Raw genomic sequence first — 23,383 nt, forward strand, 5'->3', positions numbered from 1 at the left:
TGCATGAAATGAAAACTGGAATCTAAGTGAACCAAGGCTTATCTTCAAGGTATTACTGATTGCTCTGAACTCATACAAAATTTGTTTTGCTTTTTAGATTTTGGATCGCTCTTTGATCTAGAACACGACTTACCAGATGAACTAATCAGCTCCACGGAACTGGGACTCACCAATGGTGGTGACATTAATCAGCTGCAGACCAGCCTTGGCATGGCACAAGATGCTGCATCTAAACACAAGCAGCTGTCTGAACTTTTACGGGCTGGCAGTTCCCCAAATCTCAATATGGGTGTTGGTGGCCCTGGCCAGGGCATGGCTGGTCAAACCCAACAAAACAGTCCTGGAATGGGAATGTTAAACAGCATGGTGAAAAGCCCCATGGCACAGGCTGGGTTGACTTCTCCCAATATGACAATGGGTGCAAGTGGACCAAATCAGGGTCCTTCAGCCCAATCCACAGCAGGAATGATGCCAACAGTAAACAGTCCAGTTAATCAGCCTGGCATGGGAATGAACACAGGGATGAATGCTGGCATGAATCCTGGGATGTTGGCAGCAGGCAACGGACAGGGAATAATGCAGGGGCAAGTCATGAACGGTTCAGTTGGAGCAGGCAGAGGGCGACCTAATATGCCGTACCCAAACCCAGGAATGAGCAATGCTGGTAACTTGTTGGCTGAGACACTGCAACAAGGCTCTCCACAGATGGGAGGACAGGCTGGACTGAGAGGGCCACAGCCTGGAGCCATGAACAAGGTAAGACAACCTTAACTTTATAACCTTCCTTCTTGATGTCAACCTCTTTGTAAGAAGTATTCCTCTGTGCTAGGGGTTGTATAGAATGTTTTTTTTCTTTAAGGCCTCTGGATCACATGGTACATGGTTTATATGCTGCTTAAGTGGTATTCATAGCAGCCATGTGAGGCAAAAATTGGGTCTTGTGCAAGCATGGTTATTGCTGGGTAGGAGGCCTAATTTTTAAATCATGTGGTGGTGTAGTTTATCAACACTGAAAACTAACTTAATTGTATTCTATTGTATTCTATTCTGGTTTATGTTTTTGTCCATGGTTTTTGATGGGGTATTTTCCCATCTAATGTGATGCTGGTGTTAGGAGTGTGACGGGAATATAAGCTAGCACTGCTGCCATTAGTTTGGGGGTTTTTTGGGTCATGTCTGTTCAGAAACACCAGGAGGTCTATTTTGTCTTCTAGCTGTTGTGGTGCTCTTCTGGGGGAAACTTAACAAGAATATATGTCGCCTGAGATCTGTTGAATATTAGTTTATACTGTAGCAAATAAGAAGAGACCCATACATGTTTGAATGGTCTGATATGCTGTATGTGATAAGATACATATATTGGCCTTGTTAACAAATGCATCATTTGAGTTATTGGTGAAGTAAGAATGCTTGCATAAACACCTGAAGACAAATGCTGAGCGGTTCTTAAAAACTTAATCAGTTTTAGTTTTAAAATTTAGAAGGCTTTTGTCTATAGGAGGGTAAATCAGCTGAAAAACCTTTTACATGTTGGAGGGGGAGATAGATGGGTTTTTACAGTTTAGAAAATTGGAAGAAAGTTATCATGGGTCAGTTAGAAAAGTCAAGAGATGGCCTAGTGCTTTAAACTACAAGGGAATGTTTAAACTGTTTCTTGTCATGCACAAATATCTTTACAGGAGTGGGGAACTGTCCAAGTGTTTCTTCTCAAGTTTTTAGTGTTTTGATCAACAGTCTAGACAATACCTAAATATCTTAATTCACTTTAGATGGGTATTTTGCATTTCTTGGTTAATGAGGGGTAAGTTGTTCTAGGGTGCTTTACAATACCTGAATAGATCTGCCTTGGAATCCTCAGAATGAATCTACTTGGAGGGCTTGATGTTATAACTGACATAGTCCATAAATTTATCTGAAACCAAAGTGAAAAATATGTTCTAGATTAATAGTTTTGCTATGCTTTAAGTAAAATGGTTTTAGTGTCTTATGAATGTTATTGATTATGAACTTCATGGTTTTAGCTTTTTGCATGAGCTCAACTAACTATGGTTCCTACATACACATCCAATAATGAGTTGATTCTGTAGTCTATTCATTTTAGATGTTTTTGCCTGATAAGTAAGTTGTTGTAAACTTCTTACAAAGCTTGATTGCTACAGTAGAAAATGTATTTTTGTACAGTTTATAGTGAAAAGAAATATGTAACTGCTTGGAAGTATTTTTGCATTGGACTTAAGTGTCACTATTCCTTGGCTGTAAAGTTATTATTCTTTGATCTTCAGAGAACTGTGTTCAGAGGTCAAAAATTGACCTACTGGGTATTTTGGTGAAATGCAACATCTTAATCCATATTTATCAGAGCTAAAGTAGAGTTATGAACTATAACAAGCTAATTTATCTAGGAGAAATAAAATCTAAGGCCACAAAATTGAGCTTTCAGCTGACATGATCCAAAACTAAATTGTCTTCCCAGCATTCTTAAATTCCGAAATGTGCTGTACATCTAAACTAAGCAGCATTTTGTGCTTTGGGAATCTTCAGACCGAATACATGATAAATTCTGCTTTTTTGTTCGTTTTCCCAGTGTGGTAGAAAATACTTACAGCAGAGTTCTTAGTTTTTGAGGAAAAAAGAGCTTTAGTGTATGTGTGGTGGATGTAGCCTTCATAAAGCAGTTTAAACTGCTTGATGAGAGAGAACAGTCTGAAATGGAGGCTGAAATTCCAGAATGTCTTCAATTGGTTTGGTTGTTGGCAGGGAGCCTGCGTTTCACTTCATGCAGTGCAGTTAGCAAAATCTGACAACAGTAATGTCTGCCCATTTTATCTCTCCGCCGATCTGCTTTCATTGTTCCCACCTACAAATCTTCAAAAAAGTAGATGAGAACAGAGGACCCTAGAGCAGTTGTTTTTAAAACCAGTTTCTTAATTGGTGAATTTAATAGTGTGTTACTGCTAATGTGGGAGTCTGTGTAATAACTTTTGTAGGTTGCCTTCATCATAGTGAAAATGTGCATTATCCAGGAGCTATCCTTTGGGAGGAGAAAAACCAGAAGACCAGCCACTTTACTTTTATTATAATGTTAGCTTGCCAAGGTCAGTCCCTTTAGGTGATGACAGTTTCCCCTGTCCTCTGTGAATTGTCTTTCAGTAAAACTGAGATGTCTTGTCTGCAGCGATTTTTACAGAGGAGTAGCTTGTGTTTCCTGTGATGTTAACCAGTCAAGAGGAGGAGGTTGTTACTGTTTTTTTTAATAGTAAAGATGAACTCCAAGTGGCTATTCAATTCAGGGAGCAAAATTGGTTACATTTCTGCTTTTTTCTGTTGTCTTCTGGAGTTAGTGAGGCATGTTCTTCCTCTCTTCCCAAATGATTGGCTAGCCGTGGAGTGAAATGCTTGCTTTTCAGAGGGAAGCATATAGTTCTCAACTTCTCCAATTGTGAGCATTCCTTTTTTTAGGACTTGAAATCCCAAATATCAACACAAATGATTCATTTGGGGTCATCAGCTAGATATTAACTTACATTTTCCATAACCTACCACTTATGTCCTGTTTTGTAATGCCAAAGTTTTATGTATAATGTAAGCAATCACTGACATACAAAGAAGCAATTCTGTCTGCACGCCATCTCCTTCCATGTGCCAATTGCACAACAAATTTTGTTGAAGAGCTAATCCAGGCTGGAAACTAACCTGGTCATTTAAAAAAAGCTGGGTTAGTTTCCTGACCCAGTTCATGCTCATCAGCAGGAGAGAGTGCTGATACTTGGGAGGGGACATGTTAAAGGAGTGCGTATTGCCAGTCAGAGGAGGGTGTGAGCCCTGTTTTGGCAACAGTGCCAGCTTAAATACCTCTGAAAATTTAGCCTAAGAGGAACTGTTATAAGTTTGGAGGTGGAAGGAATAACAAGTTTTGCTTTCTTGAGTAAACTTTTTGTTTTCTGTGTGCTTGATTGTTGGCAAGTTACAAGGAGGGATGGACTTACCTATTACTCTTAAAATGGAGTTTTCGATGCTCTGTTTTATAATCCTTTGATTCTTTCATGTTAAAGAAAATTTCAAGCTTTTTATTTCACTGCAAATTAAAGCTTCATGACTTAAGTGCAAATTCATGTTTCCTGTTTTGAGCCATTCTTCATTTGGAAATATATGTAGTTAAAACCTTATTCCGACTCTTTAATTGTTCCACTGGGTCTTGTGAAGATTTGCCAGTTACTGTCTTCTTGTCCAGCCTCTTCTTAGAAGAGGGTGTTTTGCATATGAGTTGGTATGTGCGTTTGTGATGGTCATGCTCTGGCCTAAATGATCTGAAGGTCAGGTGAATTTAGTCACTTTACCTTTTATGCCCCACTAATTCAAGAAATGTACCCGTGCTGAGATGGACACGAAGGCAGTTCAGATCTGTAAGGGAATGGCGAGCTCTGCAGTGTGATCGTTTCACTTGCCTATGAGGTGACTTGAAATGCTCAGAGCTCCGGTAGTAATTCTTTGTCCTTTGGCTTGCTGCTTCATTTGAGTATGTACAGGATTCTAGCTTATTGCAATGGAGACGCTTTTCTGCTTTATCAGCATTTAACACCTTAAGAAGAATTGATTGTAATGCTTTACTATAGCAAACATGATTCTCTAGAAACTCCATAACTTCCTTAAAATAATAAAAAATGTCAGAGTACTTCAGCTATAATTCTGCTGTTCAAAGTTGCAGAGAGATTGAAGGAGTTGATGTCAATTTGTGAAATTAGATACAAATAAAGAAAATAAGAGAAGCTTATGTTTCTTAATGTTACCGTATTCAACGTAGTGTTTGGTGTCCCTTTTTAGGCTGAAGGGATGTGTTCTTGGTTTGCTTTGTTTTTAATAGCCATTTGATTCCAGAGGTAAATATATGCATAGTGTTTAGACTTTGAGGCCAAGTGTACTATATGATCAAGTACTAATCCATTAAAAGTGTATTTACATGTTCTGGCCCTTTGCTTTTTCTTCTTTGGTGAAGCAAGATGAAAAGTGGATAATTGCTTACTTTATCGTGCCATAGTGGAGGAATGCATTTGTTCATAAGGGAGAAATGGAGCAGTAAAGACTTGCATTTGTTAGCTGTAAGTTCTTGGGGTGAATAGGGGAGTTTCTTGCACAAATGGTAGTGAAAGAGTGCTAGACTCTTGCAAAAGGTATCTGAAAACATAATGCAGTAAATAGCAATCAATAGCAGCTCTTGGAAAGAATGCAGGAGAAACTGGCAAAATTTTGTTGTGAGGCTATGTCTGGGTCCAATCGGTCAGCAGAATGGTACTAGAAAGTGGTATACAGTAGTTATGAGGGGTTTTTTTTTAAGAGTGAGCTGGAATTTGATCAACTTTCCTATTCCATTGCTTTTGAACGTGTGGACACTGAAAGATACTTGATACATCAGTGTGGTCTTCAAATAGCACGTGCACTACAGTTACCCTGATAGAGATACACAGCTGATGCTGCAAATGTTGGATTATTTGGAAGAATGTTACCAAACTCAATTCTGTTTCTTTCCTTCATGCTTATGAACATCTTTGAACAACAAATAGAGTATTGCTATACTATTGCTGATGTCCAGTTCTGTCTTTCAAAATATCTTCATTGAAGCACTTGTTTTTACATAGACGTTACAGATTTTCTACTGTTTCTATGTGCATTGCTGTAACCAGGTGTTCCTCCTCAAATAGGGTTTGTATTAACAGTGTAAGTAGAAGTACTGCTGTTAGTTACTTGACCTTCTTCCAAACCAAAGATGCATATGTTTCATGGCATCAGAACAAAACTTTAGGGAACTTCCTCCACTTCCAAAGCTGCCCTTGTGAGATAGGGGGAAGCTTCTGAACAGCCCTATCTGATGCTGTTTTTGCCTGTGAACTGGCATGTTTTTTGAACTTCTCATGTCATCCACATCATTTATACGTTGAGAGAGATGCACATCTTCCACCATTCTGGTGATGACAACCACTGCTTCAGCTGGAGAGAAGAAAGTCAAGCCTGGTCGTTTTCTATTGTGTGTGTAGAGGGAATAACAATTTGAGATTACTATCTATTAGCCATGTATCATCCTCTCTTGCTCTTCTCCTTTTTTTTCTGTTTTCTCTTCTTTTGTCCCCTACGACTACTTTTCCTTTGTGTTGTGCATTTCTGTGCTCTTCTGTGTGTGCAAAGTCTTTCCTTATGTGATGAGAGTTGAGGCTATGAAGTGAAGAGAGGGAGAAAAGCAACAAATGGGATGAATAAAGAAGAGAAATGAGAAGAGCAGTGGAAGGATGTAGGCCGGGAAGGAATGTAGAGATAGTTCACAGTCAGTGAGGACAATGATTCAGCCATGTGTGTTTTTGTACAGTATTGCAGATGCCTTGTACTTGTCTCATGCAGTGGAACCAGCACCGCCTTACTTTGGCTGCTGTTCACTTGATCGCATCTCTCCCTTCCCCACCCCCTTCCAAATAGATCAGTTACATGATAGTGAACTATATGGCAAAGTCTTTCTGGTTGTTTACAACTGATGAACTTCAAGTTTCTAGGAGGTTTTTTTTTTTTTTTTTTTTTTTGCTTCTGTAGCTCTAGTCACTAGGTCATCCATTTCTTCCTGTTGGATGCTTTCATCTTGCTTTTATTGATGTTTTCCCAACATGTCATAGCAAATGATATTAGCATGCTCCTGTTTCTTGTGCCAGGGTCACTAATGAAAAGCTTTGGCCCCATGACATTGCTGTGAGGAATCTCCCCGGTGACCTTTCTGTTGACTCGTCCTAGAGTTGTGTCCGCATTGCGGATGTCAGGTTAATGGGTCTGTGATGGCTGGACCAGGAGGGTGTTGCTGTGAGGTTCAGCTGTGGACCTGGAGGTCTGTCTCACCTGGACAAAGCTGTGGCTGCAGACTTGTTCCAGGAGACCTTGAGGCATCTGCTTTTCGGAACCTGTTCAGGTGATGCTCGAGTGCATGGTCTTCAGGGTCAGTCCGGCATGCTTGCCCTCTAGCCTGGCATCTGCTCCCCTGGCATTTGCCTCTTCTGTGGCCTGAGAGGGGCAACTGAGGATTACCCTTGTCAGGAACCTGCTGGGCTGAGCTGGGCATGTTGTCTTCTGTCTCCTGGTCCCCAAGTACAGCAGGGCAGAGGGGAGACCCTTTGGCAGGGCGGGTGACGGTTCCCAGCCCAAGGGAGAGCGGGGTGTTGCTTTTCTGCCATGGAAACATCTTTCTTTGAGGGGCTGTTTTTGCACCTCAAACAGTACCACTGACTCATGCTTGAGAAAGCATCAAAGATGTTGCACTGTGCCAACTTTATTAGTGTTCGTTAAAAAGCCAGATGCTTCATGTAAAGCTTACATGAGGCTTCAGCTGTAATGCAGATACAAAGGCTGGCTGGCAAGGCCAAACCTCATCCCCAAGTTTCATCAGAAAGCTTCAGTTTCTGGTTGCATAGCAAAGGTGCTTTTGTAAGTCTAGGTTTCTTTTCCCCCTGCAGTCAGGACAGAGCTGGCTCATCAGGCCATGGTTGTTTTGTATCCTTTGGCACAATGTCTGAAGCCCCCAGTGGTCTTGTCTCTGTTGTGCATCTTGAGTTCTTTCTGTGACACCAGGGTGTGAAAATAGGTACCATTCAGCCTTCAGAGCTGAATTACAGTTGATTAGGCTTTAAGGCTGATAGCAGCATAGATCACAGAAGTCATCTGGGTGCATACAGTGTTAGTGATGGCCAACTTAGTCTGCACTTAAGCAAACCCTGTAAATAATGCACTCCACTCCTAGCTGACAGCTAACTTTGAGCTGTGAATATTAATTTAATGAACTTGAAAACTTTGTCTGCCTGGAGATGTCCATTCCTTAAGGTACCTACCTGATTTCATCCTTTCTGGAGCCAAACGGATCAGACTGTCCTACAGGAAAAAACTTTATCATGTTTTCATAAGGAAATAATTCTGTCAGTCCTCCGTTAACTCTTGAACCTGTTGGTCAATTTGAGGCAGCAGTGATGATGGGGAAGTGTCCTCAAAGATACCAGTGTATTTGTGGCTCCTGCTTTTTTTCCTGTTTTTTTTTTTCTTCTCCCTGGACCTCTCCCCTCCCCTTTCCTGCTCAACACAGGAAAGACCTTATTAGGTGCCTTCCCGAGGGAGAGGTGGGAAGGCCTTGACCCTTACCTGTTCCATTTTTGGCTGCAGCTGCCTGGTCAGTCACCACATGCATATTCATCGCAGTCAAGACATGGCAGTGGCGCTACTAAAGGAGAGAAGAAATGAAGCTTTTGGTTCTTCCTGCTCATTACACAGCTTGTTCATCTACCATGCGCAGAGATTCTTTCATGGCTCTCTAATAAATTACCACTGTGCTGTGAGATTATGGTTTTTGTTTGTGTGGAGGGGGAGTTCACTTTGTACACATGAGGTATCTAAAGTGGCAGGTTCCTCGGTGAGGTTTGTGCCGCTTTTCCAGGAACATGTGTTTGATCCTGCTGCATTTTGTAAATGCAAGCTGAAGGCTGTTACAGTGGATTGGCACACCTGAAGAAGGAGGAAAGTTTTTGGCTAATCACAGATAATACCTGGGGAGGTAGGTCACTTTTCTCTGCAAGTTGGAGAAGCTTGGTGAGGAGCAGAAACAAGGCCTTTCTACAAGGGAAAGAGGGTTTGAGGACAAATGTAGGATTAATGGGAAAGAAACCTACCACAGGAGTTTGTGTGCACTTTGGATGCAGGAAAACAATGCCTAGAGTCGAACAAAAACACTTCAAGTAGACTGAACACTGTCTAGTCAGAGACTAATGTGAACTGAAATGGTGTAGCTCTTTAATTTCATGCCTTTATTACTGAGTTACAGCTCTTCTAGGATCCTGGCTGAGTAATGGCAATAACTTAGTAAGAAGTTAGAAGTTAGTGTTGGAAGGCCAAATTTTCTGTGAAAAGTAGACGGGAACGCAAAGAGTGGGAAAAAAATGTCGCCTTTGTTGGCAAGATTGACCCTTACTGTGCCTTAGATTCTGGAACGCTCCAAGGCAACAGGCAACATGTTCTGGTGTGCTAAAACTGTTGAATATGCAATAGGTGATGCATACTACAGAAGAGGATATATAGCCCTTGTATGAAATAAGAATCCCCTTTCCCTATGGGTGAAGGGTTCAGTAGCTTTGTTTGCAGAGTTCCCTGCGACCTCTCCTTTGACCTCTAGTACTTGCAGTTGCCAACAAATACTGTGCCTGTGCGATTCAGTGTGGTGTTACCTATGCCTATGATGCACTCAAAAATTGAAAACTGTGTTGTATGCTGAAAATGTGGACTTGCATTGTTATGGCTGTCTGGAGAGGAGCTGTGGGAGTGCTGACAGTTGGGTGGGAGGCATTTAGGATAAACCCTGCTGATATGAATGAAGGTGGTATTTGTCTTCATTTGGAGTCTGCACAGATGCAGAGAGCAGAAAAATCGTTTCAGACTTCTGAGTTGTATAGTCCATGATACAGATTTGTGATTGGGAAAGGTGAAATGAGAATCTGTTGAATAAAATGTTCTGTAAGAAAAGTGTCAGACCAGTTCTAACCAGACTGTCCTCAAAGGTTGCTATATTGGCCTCACTGTTTAAAGGAACTGTATGGTTGAGGAGTTGGATGTTACATGGTTGGTGTAAAATGAGGGAGCAAAGGAAGCATATGGATCAGTATTGCATTACACCTAGTTCATAGCTGTGTTCGGTCTTGCTTCTCTTAAGTTTTCATTTGCCTTTTATTGTGAACTATGCTATCTCACTTGAACTTCTTACCATTTTAATTCCTAGATGGGAATGATGAGCAATCCCAGTCCTTATGGCCAGCCATATAGTCAGAATACTGGGCCACAGATTGGAGCCAGCGGACTTGGGCCTCAGATGCAGAATAAAGCTGGGCTGCAGAATAGCTTACCACAGTTTCCGATGGATAAGAAGCCAGTTCCTGGGGCAGGAATGCCTAATATGGTAAGTAGAATGAAAGGTGTCTCCAGCAGATGTAGCAGACCAAAACGGAGCAATACGCAGTGCTCTAGTGTTGCCGTGTTAGGAGGCATGGTGAAATTTTGCAGCTGTCATACCCAATGTGAATGCGTGCTCTGAATCCTCACACAAGGCACTTGTTCCAAATCCTAAAAGGGCTGGTCTGGAGGAGGGGGCTGATTTGTGCTTTCTCTATTGATAAGCTGCCATCTTCACTCTTTACCCTTCAAACCCTGCTAACAGAAAATGAAAAGTAAGTTTTTCTACCTGCTTGGACACCTCTGGTCACTCCCATCCTTTCTCCTGTGGCTGGTCCTCTGGGTCCCTTCCTCTCCCTGTAGTTTTGTCTTGAGGGTTGTTTTCCTGGCTTGCAGTCATTGATGCTTCTGGGAGAGAGAAATCTCTCTTCTCAAACATGCGTTATCTGTGCTGTGGTAGCACCTAGCAGCTCCGATCCTGTTCGTTCCTGTTGTGTTAGGCCTTATGTGAACATGCGCAATGGTCTTGATTCTAGAGGTTCCCTGGCAGTTGTTGCCATAGTAGCCCTGCCCCCTACTGTTCCTGCAGCAGGGCTCGAGGAAAGGGGAAGTGAGAGTGGTGGGAAAAGTGGATGGCCCAAACTTACAAATGACAGAAGCATTAACTTCCCTTGCTTGAGCTTAATCCTGGTATCTGATGGTCTGGGAGAGCAAAGAGGCTGAATGTGTTTGTAGATGTTTAATGTGTTTGTTATTGTAGAAGCTTAAACTGGTTAGGGGTACATATGCGGCATGTCCTCCACTTTTTCCCTATTTTTTTTCCTCACTTGTGAAATAAATTCTCATTTCTGAACATAGCTGGTGTTTCCTGCAGCTTCAAATCTTAGATTTTTCTCCCCCTTCTTGGAAGTCAGTGTCTTAATCTTAATTATTGGTGAATGAAAATCTGTTCCAGGCAACTTTTTATACCATTGAATTCAAGTTCAGTCCCATGAATTTTATTTAATGTTTTTGAAGTCAAGCATGAAACACCTGGAAGTCTGGCACAAATAGGCAGTCATATGAACTACTGAGGAAACAGCAGAAGCTTGTTGTTCAGGACCCCAACTGTCAAGCTTGTGTTCAGTGCAGAGTTTATAACTTTTGGGGGGTTGAATTGCTACACAGGTGGACTTAGGAATGAAAATGTCTCAGTTGATGTTTAGAATGACAGGCTGCAAACAAGGCAACTAAGGTCACGCTGGAGCATCTAAAAGCCCTGAGGGGATTAAGTAATTCACAGATTTTTGCAAAATGAAAGGTTCATACTAGTTTTGAAGAGCTGCAGGAGAACTGGGGTTTAGGAGTGCAGGTAATTGAGCTCTGAAAAACTGTGGAGGCTTTTGAGAGCTCTAGAAACACCCTCAAACCCCCTGGAAGTGAAGAGTGTATTAGAAACTGAAGGCTATAGAGCTGAAGTGAAACAAGTAACATAGAGTCCATAAACCTCTCTTCTTTCCCAAAGTGCTCCTCAGATATCACCTGGAAGCAATACAAAGTCTGGAGAAATGCACAAAAGTTTAGAAGAAGTGCTAGATATTGCCATACTTGATATTAGTTCTCTACCATGAATTATTCTGAAGTTGTGCTTCATCTCTGTGGCAGAGATGGAGCGCAAACACTTTCTTTTTTTTATAATGCCTGTGTGCAATCTTTGTGATAGAAGAAGGTCCCATCACTTCCTCTTCATTCTCGTTTTCTAGGGACAGTCAAACTGAGGTATCGCATACTAAAATTGAGGAAAAATTAATAGGTGCTTTCTTCCTTTAATGCAGGAATTGTGGATGCAACTCTTTCTAGCCTCCCAAATAAGGCCACTTAAAAAGAGATTTGAGGTCTAAGTGCTATTAATAATGTTTTCCAAGTTGGCCTAGCACCACAGATTGACCTGTGAGCATATACAAAATTGAATAAGCTTTTGTTGATCAGGCAAGAGCTAGAAATAGGAGGGAGTGACATGGAGAAGTAACTAGTTGGCAACAGGAGTCTTGCTGGCACTGTTGTAAATGGGTCTTTAATATGGGCCACCCAGAAATACAGATAGGTGGGATATTTGCTTAATCACACATGTAATAGTTGTTTTTCTTCACTGATTCTTGTGTACTTTGGTTACTTGTTAAATGCACTGTTCTTAAACAGGCTTATTTCTGGGTGTCTCCTTTCTGCCTCCTACAGGGCCAGCAGCAGGCTCCCCAAGTTCAGCAAGCTGGGATGGGGCCAGCAGCTTCACAAGGAATGGGGTCTGGAGCACCGACAGCAGATCCAGAAAAACGCAAGCTCATTCAGCAGCAACTAGTTCTCCTCTTACATGCTCACAAGTGTCAGCGACGAGAACAGGCTAACGGTGAGGTGCGACAGTGCAACCTCCCTCATTGCCGAACCATGAAGAATGTCCTGAACCACATGACACATTGTCAGGCTGGCAAATCTTGCCAGGGTAAGTGGAGGAGGAGTGGTTGTATAGATGTGGTCAACACTTGCAGGACCAGAAGACCTCCTAGTAAGAGATGGTGAAGAAATGCCATTAAAGGACATGGGGATCTAGGGGTGGCTTGGGAAGTAGATTTTTTCTTATCTGCCCCTTTAGGAATAGAAATCATAAACCTCTTCTGAGATTTTTAAAGTTTAGGCAAGCTAGAGAAGGCAAGATGGCACAAAGATGATTGAAGATCTTGTGCTTAACTGTGAAACTTGCCTTTTAAGTGCTGTCTTCTGATAAGTGCAGACAAAGTAGGAATCTGCAAGGAGGAATCTGCCTGTTTCCCTTAAAGGGAAGGGACAAATCTTAAGCAATAGCTATCCAGGAATTTGTCTGTTACTGGCACAGGTGAACATTTAGTCTGTTCCCATAGCCAAGGAAAGTCTGTGGACTACCTCCGTGGTAGCCTAGGCTTTTCTGGGTGGTGACAACTGCTGATACTGTCTGCCTCATCCCTGATATATAGGGTGTTATCCATGGAGCTACGGAGATGTAGTCTTAGATGTTTAACATAGAGCTGCCAAGAATGCTTTAATTGAGCCAGCATAAGTACTTGCGGCGATCTAGCTGCGTTTGCAGAGCTGTTTAGTGCTGAACTGCTTCACGTAATACTTTGCTGAACTGTTGTTGATGTAGAGATGTGCCCTGAGAGAAATAGCTGCTCCCTATTGAGTTTGTGTTGACGATGTGGAGATGTTAGCAGTAGTTTCTAAAGGCTTTTCATCCCCTTCCTTTCTCAGTGGCACATTGCGCGTCTTCCCGACAAATCATCTCGCACTGGAAGAACTGTACAAGACATGATTGTCCTGTATGTCTGCCTCTCAAAAATGCTGGGGACAAAAGAAACCAACAATGTAAGTCTTCCAGGGAGTTCTGTGTATTTGATAAACCATAAAATGCATGTTTTAACTTAATTTGTTTGACCCAGTTGAGGATAGCGGTGCTGTTGGAACAGTTGCAGAACATATTTCTCCCTCTGATAGCCAGTTTTTCTGAAAGCTTTCTAACTTTAAGCTTTTCCTGGCAGGAGAGTGGTAAGGGTGAACAAGAGTGATATTTGTCTCTTACCCAGCTGATTTGCACTTCTCTATCACCCCTTCCAGCTGACAAGGTTCTGGAGAGAGAGGCACACATGTGTGTGCGCATGCACACACACAGCTGTGTCATTTCAGCCCTAATGATCTTAGCCAGTGCTTTTCTGTCTTCATCCTGTATGTTTGCATCAGATGGCTCTTTTTCTTCCTCCCCTTCTTGTCCCCTTGGTCTTCCTGCCAAAATCTTTTCTGAGATTTCTGTCATTGTATTGCCTGTATGCCTTTACTCCTCTCTTCATGCTACTTTATGATACTCATGACTGGCCTGAGCTGGAGTATTTCTTGGGGAGAGGGATGGGGGAGGCATCAGAATGGGTGTTGAAGGGCTGTGACCCTCTTCCTTTAACATCTGTGACATGATATGCCTCTGCTTTCAGTTTTTGGCAAACAGCTGTCCTAAATGCTGGAGTGGGATTTGCTCTCAGCAACTCCAAGGGAAATCAGCATGTTGTTGGAATGACTAGTTAGGCCAAAACTTGTCATCCTGTTGTTTCATGGCAGGTTTTTCAGACCTGGATTCTTACCTGTGCACTACTAGAAGGAGACATTTTGGTTCTGATCGGCCAGTAGTCTTGCATGCTTTCCCCTGTTCTCTTGGACTTCTTTGGCTGCCTCCTGCTGTCTTTATCAACTTGGTATCTCTCTTCTAGCGCTGCTGGGCGGAGCTGCAGTAGGACTTGCAAATACTGGCTCTGTGGGTGTGGGGCAGCAGACAACGCCCAGCATAAACACTACCAGTCAGATAGACCCCAGCTCCATCGAGAGAGCCTATGCAGCCCTTGGACTGACCTATCAAGGGAACCAGATGCAGACACAATCCCAGGCTCAAGTGAAGAATCAGCAGCAAGGACAGTCACCCCAAGGTCTGCGCCCTATGAATCCCATGAGTAAGTTGATCTGCTGGTGGTAAAATACAAACTACAGGCAATTTGTGCTGTATCTAATGCAAACTTTCTTAACCTACTAGCTGAATACAGCTAGCTAATTAGCAAAAGCTATGATTTTCCAATATTTTAGTCTTGAGATGACAAGCTACTCAGTGGAACAGGGGATATTAGAGCTCCCAAATGTTTTCCCTTGAAAATCAACAAGTCTTTCTGTGGAAAGTATTTTCTTTGGAAAAATGATTTTTTTCCCCATTTGATGTGATGTTTTGTGGCTTTATAACACAAGTTTCAGGCTTTTTAGAAGCTTTTAATTGAAAATGACAAGACACCTGCATTCAAGCGTGCTTCCTTGTCACTCAGATTGCAGCATTTTACACTTGTATCTTGGTTGCATAATGCTTGTTTTCAAAAATGTAAAGGAGAGAATACTGACTCTTTCTCTGAATCCTGTCATGTGGACTCATATAACTGTAATTTGTCTGTGTGGTTTATTGCAAAACCACGAAAGACTGCGGAAGAATTTTAATGTGAAGCGCATTTAATTCTGCCCTAGCTGTCACTTCTGGTGTCAAATGAAGTAACCTTTAACCATCAAATCTAATTCTGATAGTTTGCGCTTACATCACAGGAGTTTGTTTCTCATTGCCAGCTCTTAGCTTGAGCTGCTTAAGCAGAGGTGGTTTTTTTAACCGAGAAGAGGAAAATGAGCTGGTAGAGATTTATCACAGGCTTGTTATTGGATTGCAGTGGTGCATTATGCCCAGTGACAAGCCTGTGTGCAGAACGAGTAGTGTGTATGAACAGGGCTGCTGAGGGAGGGCTTGAGAGGTTGCTTGAAGAAAGCAGCATTTGTTTGCAGGCTGCAGGTTGTGCTGTTCTGCACCAAACTACATCCTACTTCTGAGCTGCTCGGGAAAAGACTGCTGTCTGGAGTAGACCTGTTAGTGAGATGACTGCATGCAACTTGTGTATTGCCAACATCTTGCCTTCCAGTGTGTAAAGTGTGTTTAAAAAAAAAAAAAAAAAGTTCCTGAGAGCTTAGTCCTAAAACAAGTAGATAAAATAACATGGCTTTCTACTGTGCATTAGCGTACTTTACAGAGTAGATGGCTTTCAAAAGCTCAGAAATGTTACAGTAAGGACCTTGGAAGGTCGAAAGGAATCTGCCATCTTTTTCTGAAGAGAAATGGATCTCTGTTTTTTCTCTTTATTTGCAGAGATGGGATTTAGCTTGTACTTTCTTATCGGGCAGCTCTCACCGTAATAGTGATAAGCAGAGACAAAATGACCTGAAGAGATGGGGTTAAAAAGTTCTTGGAGAGTGAAGGGCTGTGAAGCTTTATGTAAAAAGGACATGAATGGAGAGGGTAGATTTTTGACTGTGGTTTCATTATTAGGAGCGGGTGGCTAAGGAGGGGATTAAAACAGCTGAGCTAGGAATCATCAACTCATGGACTGCATGACAACAGGGCTAGATGAGAAGAAATAGCAGAATTTGGTGAGAACTGTGAAGAGATGCCATCCTAAATAGGTCAAACAAACGATCAAGGTTCTGGCAGTTGAAAAGGGAGAGGTAAGGTAAAGGTAACAGCTGTGTCTTCTAGACCAGTTTGCTCTCACATGGCAAGGTGACTTTGGAAGGGAGAAAAAGTGACTAAAGGAAGGGGTGGGGGGTACAGGCAGCTTTATGAACAGACTGAAGCATTTGGGTGTGGTTTCAGAGGTGTATATTAGGTTTGCTAAACTTGGTTTCAGTGGATTTCTCTTATATGCAGTGTCTAATTTTGCAGAAAATACAGATTCTGTAGGATTGAGATGCCCTAAATACATACAAAGCTTGGTGATAGGTTTCATGCTACTCTCCCTTCTTCACAAAGTGATCTATTTAGTAGTTCCAGGCAGAAGTATGCTGCATTTTTCTTCACTGATCCAGTCTTAGTGTAGTGTGTCAGTTAAAACAGGCAATTTCCATGGTCATTGAGATCTGCTGTGGTTCAGAAAAGGGGATTCTGGTACATACCAAATTACTGGAGTGTCTTTCCCTCCAAAGGATTGTCAGATTTTCCCCTTTTTAATATAAACATGGAAGGTAGTTGCAGGCTCTTTGAGTATGGAAGGAGTGAGAGGGGACTTCGTCAAATGTAGGTGATAACTGAAAGACCTGCCATTTTGAAAGTTGTGAAGGCTTTTGGGGCATATATCCTAAGCCTCTGAATCACAAAAGAAACTTCTAAACTAAAGGCAGAAGTGGTTTGTAACACTGAGTCTTTAGAGAGTCACAGAACAGGATTCTGGTACATAATATTGGCAGCAAATGGAAATTGCTTGTGTGTTCAGAAGTTCAGGAAGATGCTCAGAAGAGTAATATGCTGTGATGCTTCACTTGGAGATCACCAGTGTTGTGCCTCATCAACTTCTAAGTTGGTGAAAGGAAGAGGGTAAAGAGAGCAAAGGGTAATTAAATTTCCTCTACAGAAGTAAAGTACCAGAAAGTCTAGGCCCTTGTTATTTCTGAACAATTACTGATTTTGCATAGTATTTTGGTGGCTCTTTTTAAAGCACTTATCCTTTCGTTTTCTAGGTGCAAATCCAATGGGAGTGAATGGAGGAGTAGGGGTTCAAACCCCTAATCTGCTGCCTGACTCAATGTTGCATTCAACCATGAATTCCCAAAAGTAAGTTCATGCATTCTTTGCATCCAAGTGATTTTATTGAGCTGCAAATGCCAATCATTGCCCTCGATGAATGATCATGATGGAGGGGAAGAGGATGTATGTAAGGATATTCCTGTTCTCATCTTGGGAGGGTTTTAACTGATGCTTGCTGCTAAGGGCAGTTGGAAGAGAAACCTCACAACTGGAGTATCTTTGTTCTTATCCATTTCACAGGTTTTGGTACCTATTTTAATTTAGTCTCTCAGTGCTTGCAAACAGATTTTCTTAGGCCACAAAGGTTACAGACACTAGCTGGGTCAGTATATGTGCAGATCTGAAGCCCCACTGTGCTTACTATTCAGCATGTCATACCACAAGCCTGCCATTACTCTGCTGTGGGACCCAAGGACAGGTTATTCAATGAGATGTAAGAGCAATCCTTGTGCTTAACAGGATCATGGCCCTTTCTGTATGAACAGGGGAAAAAATTCGATTGATTCCTATCTCTCCCTTTGGATTTTCTAGCTTTTTGTGCCAGTTTTCCAAATCCTTGGGTAGCACAGCATGTACACTTTCACAGCCCTCTTTCATTCTGAGATGGATATGTTGTTTTGGTCTTTGTGCAGCTGTTTCTGCAGAGTTTGTCCATTGATTAGGGACTGTCTGAGATAGTGCTTTGGCCTAACGTTATTCTAAAAGAGGCTGTGAGTGGAAGATGTAACTGTAAGATGAGTGACCTCAGGCTGGACTTTCACCCCTGAAATTCTTATTCTTTTTGAAGCGCCATGATGAATGAAAGTGCCAGTGTTGCCAGTATGGGGGCCATGCCAACAGCTCAACCATCCAATACTGGAATTCGAAAGCAGTGGCATGAAGACATTACTCAGGATCTCCGAAATCATCTTGTTCATAAATTGTGAGTAGCTAATATCGAAATAATCTCCAGTTAGGTGACTTGCTGCCTCCGAGACCGGGGGGGGGGGCGAAGTAGGAGGAAGCCCACCTACCAAAATCAAGGAGCTTTTTAAGAGTTGGTGTGAGCTTTTTAAGAGTTGTTGAGAAGAGAAAGCAGAAGTGTGAAAGATGGTATGTTCTTGCTTTCCTTGTCTTTAATGGAGCCGCCTGTGCTGGCTTGGGACTGTCGTACGGGAAGTGTCCCACGTTGCGTTGAGGCCATCAATGTGGGGAGGGTGTCTGCAGGGAAGAGGAGCAGCCACTTGCTCCCTGCTTTGTTTTTGAATCACTTGTGCTGGTGCCCATGTCCTGCTTTGGAGCCATCTTAACCGCTTGCCTGCTTTGTCTTCAGAGTGCAAGCCATATTTCCTACTCCTGACCCTGCAGCTCTGAAGGATCGGCGTATGGAGAACCTGGTGGCATATGCTCGGAAAGTGGAAGGAGATATGTATGAATCGGCAAATAGCAGGGTGAGAGGCCATCATCTCTCTCTCCCCCCATGCTGCAGAGCTTCTGCTTTACTTCCCTCGAGAAGAGTTTGTCCGGGGGGTTGTGGGAGGAGTGCAGAACTACAAACTGAAGAGTTTCTGTGGGAATGATGATGTGGTTGGGGAGGAGAAGGAGAGAAAAGTCTAGATGAGAGTGCCAGGCTGAGGGGTGTTGTAGAAGGGGTTGCTGGTTTGGGCCTAGGAAGCAGGCAGCTGCAGGCTTGTGCCTGGGCATGCCAGGAGTGGGGGCGGTGTCTGTGCTGGCGTGCTGTGCCTGAGACTTCTCGGGGTGTCCTGAAGGCAGCGTGAAGCTCTTCATTGTGGTTCTCTCTAAGGAGTGTTGGACACAAGAAGGAAAACTTGCAGAGGTGCCCTAATGGTTGTTCCAGAAACGCCCTGAACTGTGTCCGTTTTCACCCCCCAGTCTCCCCAGCAGCGCCTGGCACGGGAGAGCCAACCTTACCCAACCGAAAAAGTGTGTGTGGAAGGATGTTTTCCAGCCCGGGTTTTGATCACGGTGCTGGTTGCCTTTTGCTTGTTTTATGTCTGGTCTGCTCTCCTGACTTGTGTTCCTGCCCAACAGGCAGAGTACTATCACTTGCTAGCTGAGAAGATCTATAAGATTCAGAAGGAATTAGAAGAAAAACGAAGGACCAGGCTGCAGAAGCAAAGCATGATACCAAATGCACCGGGTATGCCGCAGGCTGCCATGAATCAAGGGCCCACCATGGGACAGCCCCAGCCAGGGATGTCTGCAAGTAAGAACAGTTGGGTTACTTTCTACTTGGTGCAGGATAATCCTGTGCTGTCATTTTGGTAGGCTGGTGACTGTTCCCCTCTTATTTCACAGGTACCTGGGTTGCTCAGAGTTAAGTAGAACTTGTTTTTACTTTTTGTTCAGAAGTACTTGCAAAACCTTTGCCTTGCTTTTCTGTTAGCTAATGACCGTGTAAGATGTGAAAGAGTTCAGTCTTAAGAGCTAATTGAAATGTCATAGACCTTTACACTTGCTTTGGGGGTAGGGGGAATGGAGATTAAGTTGTATCCTTAACACTGTAGAACTTCAGTCTTGTTAGTTTTACCTCTAGAATTAATTCAATTAAAGGTAACTTTATTTAATACAAAGGAATACACTTTTGTAGTGCTTGGTTGTGCGGTGTTTGAAATTATCACAGCTCTTAATGTTGTTGCTAAGCAGAGAGTACCGTGAGTGGAGTGCTTAGGTGTTCATGCCTTTCAAAGTTTAGATAGTGGTGGTTGTATGCCACATTTGTTTTTTGGACAAATGACCTTTACAGCATGCAGTAAAAAACACATTTCAGCTTTTTTCTATGTAACTGTCTTCTCTTTTGCAGTAGTTCTGTTCTTTGAATTCACTCTCTTAATGCTAGTTTATTATTAGGTTCCTTTCTAACCAGGCATTAGTACATTAGAATAAAATTGATTTTGATGGAGAGAACCTAATGATCAAAACTAACACTGCTAAAGATTGTAGTGTCTCTTTCTAGGTACCCTTCACACATTAGAATGTGATGAGGCACTGTAGGCTACCTCAGGTATTTAGTATATTTTATCTGGGTAACAGGTAGAACAGAACATCAATCATTGCATGTGATATTTCCAGTTAAAAAATGAGGGACATCCTTTGACATTGTCATCTTATTTTTCCAGTTGATTAAGTCCTTTAAATAATTGAAACACAGGATTTTCATCTATACATTTCTCTAAGTAAAATGGCATCCTGTGCTCTGTGATTTAACTGCAAGAGCACTAGTATTTTTTTCCCCCCGTTTATTTGAGCCAAAATCTACTTTAGGATGAATTTTGTGTCTCAGTCTGGATTGAGAGCTCTGGAAACTGAAATAGTTTGTTTCTTAAAAACAAATGCAACAGCTCTGTGAATGTTTTTCTAGAGCAGTGCCTTTCCCTCCCCCTCCTGCATGTGCTAACTGTCCTGAGAGCCTCCCTCTCAGAAGAAAAGGATTTTCTCCATGGTTCAGTTCACTCCTGGATATTCTTAGATTCTTTGAAGTCAAGAATCAAGTTCTTAAGACATCTCATGTGAACAGATGAGTAGCTATCAAAGACATTGTAAAGGGTTTTGTAAAAAGATGGTCATGATTGGCATTAGTCAACTGAGAGGCAAAACCTTCCTGTGTTTCTGTGGGGTTTTTTTTCCCCCTAAAAACCCAGAACCATCCACTAAATCCAGAATTTTATTTCAAAAAGCTTAATCTTAGGGGTTTTTCTTCTTCTTAAATATGAATGCGTTTTGGTAAATCCAGTTCTAATTTCAAGCATGAAAAGATCCAGAAATAAAAGCTTTTAAGACTGGTGCTGTGAATTTGTTTGCTGTAACCTCTGTAGAAAGTTGATCTTCAGTAGTAAGTGTGACACTTTAGTTATCTATTATGTATTCCAGCAGTTCTCAAACTTCAGACCCCTGGTTAACCTTCAGTTGAGCCATACAGTTTTCATAGTGTTTTCAGACTAGAAGTGTGATAAGTGTAGGGTGGTCTGTAGTCATTTTTGATGGTTTGGAATGTTTGTAAAATGCTGAGTTTGTTGTTGTACCTTGATAACATACTTCATAGTTGACCTCAACTTCTGAAAGCTGTCTCTCAGTCTGAGGATATTTTTTGTCAACAGGGCATGCTCATATTTTCAAGGAAGTTTGGGGGGTTTTGGGTTTTTTTTTGTTTGTTTGTTTGTTTTGCTTCATGCTTCAAGGATTGTTATTTTAAGTGTTTAAAGTTACTGTGTTGTAATAAAATATTATAGAAAAGATGTTAAGATAAAAATGTTTGGTGGATTAAAACCTGGTGGTCTTCTAAATGCCATAACCTTATTCCAATGTCCTTTTTCTAGATGGTCCACTGCCTGACCCAACCCTGATACGTGCCAGCGTGCCAAACCAGATGATGAATCGCATGCAGACACAGCCAGGTAATCATCCGAAGAAAATGTGCTACTCTGAAGAAATCGGGCAACTCTTGCTAAGTGTTGTAGCCTGAGTTTCACCTGCTGTTTTCCCATTCAATTAAGAAAATAGATTATATCTATATTGTGTAATATATACATAAATATATATATTTTATTAGCGTTTCATGCTCTTCTTGGGAATTTAAGTGCTTTATGTTAGGGAACTTGCTTTGTTAGATGAAGAGGTTGATGCTTTTGAAAGTGCTGATTGTGTGGCTGTAGAATGGTGGAGTCAATCAAGTAAATATGGTGGGCCTAGTCATCTTAGAGGAGGGACACCTCTGTGGCAGTTGAAGGATGGTAAGAATTATTGCTTAGAAGAAAGGGGGAGAACCTTTGCATATTCAAGAAATATTTTGGCCAACATACAAGATGCTTTAGGGAAGTATGTGAAGATTTACAGCCTGGAGTTCAATAAGTGAACTTCTAATATGTAGTTAAGATAATGCAAGCCATCTAAAACTGTAGACTGAAACAAGTTTTTCAGGGAAAAAGACTAGCATGTGTTCTGAAGGAGCGTGGTAGCTTGGACACTTTATAATTGTTCCATGTAACTGATTGATAAGATATTTCCATTACAATAGTGCATGCTCAAAAATTGGTTGATAGAAAATGAAATTGGGAAGGAACTGGCAACATTTCTTCTCCAGATGTTGAACGGTACCCAAAGGAGAATTCAGGCCTTTGTTTATAAGTCTTTTTTTGGCATAAATGTGCAGGAATGAATCAGTTTGGCCAGATGAATATGCAGCTGTCATCAATGGGACCCCGGCAAACCCCTCCTCTTCAGCACCCTGGACAGCTAAGCCAGGCTGGGGCCATGAACCAGGTCAGTGTGCATTGCCTTTCAGCCAGCGCCGACTCACAGGTTTGCTCCCATTGGCTGTGATTACCTTAAGGGGGGATGGGGAGGGGGGAAGAAAGGAAAGAAAAAAGCATTCGTTCTTCATTCTGCAAACCCTTTGGCCAATCCTTTTGCATCGCCATTGGGAGATTTGTCTGGTCTATGGTCAGCTTTTAGAACTCGGTGGTAGGGAGTGACTTCTTTGTCTAAAAAATTAAGACTGGGGGGGGGTGTTATGCTGTCATATCCTTAAAACAAGAAACAAAGATAAACCTTGAGCCATTGAAAATAATCTTTTCCTTAGTTGACTAATCAGAATCATAACTTCTCTCTTTTGAGAGGAACTTTAACAGGCTTTCCATATTGTATCATACAGAAGAGTGGCAGGCATCAGTTTCTGCAACAAGAGAAATACTTTTTGTAAAATGTTATGGAGGTGTACATACGTGGTGTGATATACGTTCCCTTTTTCTTTTTCCTCTTCAACAGATGGGATTTCCTTCACGTATGCAGCAGCCAGGAGTTGGCCAGCCTTCTGGTCAGAATCAGTTTCTACAACAAAACCAGTTTCCTGCTTCTTCCCCAGGAATGAACACAGCAAGCATGCCTATGACTCAGCCTGGCAATCAGACACCAGTTTCTCAAGTAGGTTTCTTATTTATGGAAGGTGGTATCACTGGGCTCTGTCATACACAGGTTTCATTGTTCAGTTTGTAATGATGGAGAACTTGTTTTCTCAAAATGCTGGTAGAATTTTAGTCATTTGAATTCATTTATTGAGCTCCTACATTTTACTGGAGGTAACTTTGGGAATGGCAAGTGTGGAAACATTGTTAGCTTGTTTTCAGGCTTAGTTTTCTTCAGTGTGACACAGGATTTTTGTTTTGGAGTTTGTTTTCATGGAGGAAAGAAGAATTTTGTTACTCAGCATACAGCAATTCAGTATTTCTTATTGAACAGTGAAGCAGCAGAGTGTGAGAATTTAAGAGATGATGGGAAAATAAGTCATAA

The 23,383-nt window shown here is 41.9% G+C and overlaps 1 protein-coding gene across 2 annotated transcripts in view; it reads left to right on the plus strand.

Moving 5' to 3' along the window:
• EP300 (E1A binding protein p300) overlaps positions 1 to 23,383 on the plus strand; it is a 68,702-nt gene that overhangs the window by 18,475 nt on the left and 26,844 nt on the right. For both annotated transcript variants that reach the window (XM_067310495.1, XM_067310497.1), the window contains exons 2-13: positions 98 to 756; positions 9,782 to 9,958; positions 12,166 to 12,427; positions 13,210 to 13,323; positions 14,214 to 14,450; positions 17,032 to 17,125; positions 17,886 to 18,020; positions 18,411 to 18,528; positions 19,130 to 19,304; positions 21,415 to 21,492; positions 22,248 to 22,357; positions 22,862 to 23,017. In XM_067310495.1, coding sequence (XP_067166596.1) covers positions 98 to 756; positions 9,782 to 9,958; positions 12,166 to 12,427; positions 13,210 to 13,323; positions 14,214 to 14,450; positions 17,032 to 17,125; positions 17,886 to 18,020; positions 18,411 to 18,528; positions 19,130 to 19,304; positions 21,415 to 21,492; positions 22,248 to 22,357; positions 22,862 to 23,017 — 2,315 coding nt within the window. The remainder of the gene's footprint in view (positions 1 to 97; positions 757 to 9,781; positions 9,959 to 12,165; positions 12,428 to 13,209; positions 13,324 to 14,213; positions 14,451 to 17,031; positions 17,126 to 17,885; positions 18,021 to 18,410; positions 18,529 to 19,129; positions 19,305 to 21,414; positions 21,493 to 22,247; positions 22,358 to 22,861; positions 23,018 to 23,383) is intronic.

The sequence above is a fragment of the Apteryx mantelli genome, chromosome 1 (assembly GCF_036417845.1).
Source record: "Apteryx mantelli isolate bAptMan1 chromosome 1, bAptMan1.hap1, whole genome shotgun sequence".
In the NCBI taxonomy this organism is placed as follows: Eukaryota; Metazoa; Chordata; class Aves; order Apterygiformes; family Apterygidae; genus Apteryx; species Apteryx mantelli.